This window comes from Olea europaea, unplaced genomic scaffold (assembly GCF_002742605.1).
Source record: "Olea europaea var. sylvestris unplaced genomic scaffold, O_europaea_v1 scaffold18261, whole genome shotgun sequence".
NCBI classification, from domain to species: domain Eukaryota; kingdom Viridiplantae; phylum Streptophyta; class Magnoliopsida; order Lamiales; family Oleaceae; genus Olea; species Olea europaea.
Genome location: NW_019236023.1, coordinates 1 through 2,160, shown reverse-complemented (window position 1 = coordinate 2,160; position 2,160 = coordinate 1). Strand labels below are relative to the sequence as shown.

Below are 2,160 nucleotides of genomic sequence, written 5' to 3'. Positions count from 1 at the left end.
CCAAGAGATTTGCTTTTACGAGAGAAAATAAGAACTCAAATAATGGGATTTTCTCGTGCTTCTTCGAGTGCTAAAATTGTCTTTCAATAGGCCCTTGATTTCATTATCATCGATAAACGAGCAGAGTTTAGTTGATTTCATTTTGATCTACTATGATATTCTTGAAATATGTTCGTTTTTGTTCTTATACATATGTTCATTTCTTTGCCAAAAGAAAGCATTTCACGGTGTGTGTCAATTTGAGATTCAATCGAGGAAACGATCCTTTTCGAACACAAACAAGTTCATTGGTGGCACATCAAGATTTTCCCCTTCGAAATGATGTCATTTTGTTGTTGGTGTAACGGCTTGAGATTGGAGATATATTTCAAAATCATCAAACTTAGAATTTAATTCTCCTTTAATTAAGCCCAAAACTCATTTGTAGATAATAAATTTTCCATCTCCCATCTCAAAGCTTGTGACACTATTACTTTGGAATATCCAACAAATTTTATATCAGAATGAGATGTTGAACCATAAACATAGGAAAGAAGCAAAAAGAATATCTTTCAAGTTATAAACTTAAATTTTAGTCATTAATTTTTTTCTAAATGCCAGCAAAGAATATCTCAATGTGTCATCCTCGTGCAAGGCCACGCTATTCTTTTCTGTATTCTATCGAATGAAAAAACAAAACAAACAAAAATAAAAATGAAATGCCATTTCATCATACGTACAATGGATTCATACATGTTATGATCTTCTTTCTTTTTAATCAATTGGCTTAACATAAATCTGTCAATAAATATCAGTAAAAAAGACGATAATGACAACTAAAACTTTCTCAATGCCATCGAGTATCATCTTTGTGTTTATTTTGTTCGAAAGGCCCTTCTTATTCTGATGGCATAGCCTGGTCTGATCAGTAGTTTTTCCAATTAACTAATTCTTTAAATATCAAAGGGAATGCAAATATGATGAAAAGAAAAGAATCAATTAAAATTACAAAGGATCCTCTCAAAGAACAGCCTTTCTAATTGCGTATTTTTATTTATTTTACCATTTAATATTCCATCGAAGAATCATATTAATCAGCATCTTCCAAATTCATTTTCTGTCAAAACATGCCGTCCTCAACTCCTGCTGCAAAGCATACCCGAGCCAATCTTCGGATTTCTGCATCAATTCGGGGCTCAACCTAAACATCAGCACGCAAAATTCCATCTGATCTAGCCCTCCATCCCCATTCATATCGCCTTCTTTAACCATACTCTTCAACTCATCGTCTCTCAAATCTTGTAATCCAAGAAAAGCTGAATTCTTCTTCAGGCTATCAAATGTGATGAGCCCTTTTTCTCTATCCATCAAAAGACTAAAACCATTGCATAATTCTCTAATTAGGCCATCGCCACCTAGCTTTTCGGCCATCACTGGTAACATATCTTCAAAATCATTCATATTTGTTTCTGCCATTGCTTTTTTGTTCCTTTTGAGATATAATTAAGTACAGAATGAAGAATAATGAACGGACATGAGGGTTTTATATAACATCAGATAGAAAAGGACAATTTCAAGGAAACAGTAGAGGTTCAAAAATGGACGCCAGCCAATGTACAGACAGTTTTTGCTGGTCGGATTTGGTTCTTGTAATCTGCAATTGCTTAGCACCTTCTTAGAAGTAGCCTGCCAAGCTGTCATCTTGTTAGGGGCAATAGCAGTTTTTATTTAAGGGGGTTATATTCACACCTCATTTTTTATTTTTTTTAATAAATATAACACATTTTAATTATATTAAAGTACATTAATCTTTATTTATTATCACACTTATATAAATAATTCTTTTCCCCATCACATTCTTACTTATAACACTTTCATTCATCAGAAAATATTGTCATTAATCATGATTTTTGTCCAAAAACCTTTAAAATGAGAATAAAATATTTAATCATATTTTTTGTATTATTGTTTATTTGCTTATTTAAAAATACAATGTAGACAAGTAAGTCATTTTACTCAATTGTAAAGAAAATTTTGAAAAATAAAAATAAAAACCAAAACTAGAAACAATTTATGTTAATTTGAGAATAAGAATGCAATGAAAAAAATATTGAGACGTGAATGTGATAATATATAAAGGTTATGAACATTTTATGCAATTAAATTGTAGACAAGTTTTTT

The 2,160-nt window shown here is 31.0% G+C and overlaps 1 protein-coding gene across 1 annotated transcript; it reads right to left on the bottom strand.

Annotated features, from left to right (window-relative positions):
- Window positions 1-690: 690 nt before the first annotated feature.
- On the bottom strand, window positions 691-1,637 carry LOC111378512 (calcium-binding protein PBP1-like). Its single transcript, XM_023001726.1, has one exon. It carries the CDS (start codon window positions 1,453-1,455, stop codon window positions 1,090-1,092), a length of 366 nt encoding a protein of 121 aa, XP_022857494.1. The 5' UTR covers window positions 1,456-1,637; the 3' UTR covers window positions 691-1,089.
- Between the last annotated feature and the right edge of the window lie 523 nt (window positions 1,638-2,160).

Coding starts and splice junctions, on each gene's coding strand:
- LOC111378512 (XM_023001726.1), bottom strand. CDS start 1,455: ATGGCAGAAACAAATATGAATGATTTTGAAGATATGTTACCAGTGATG.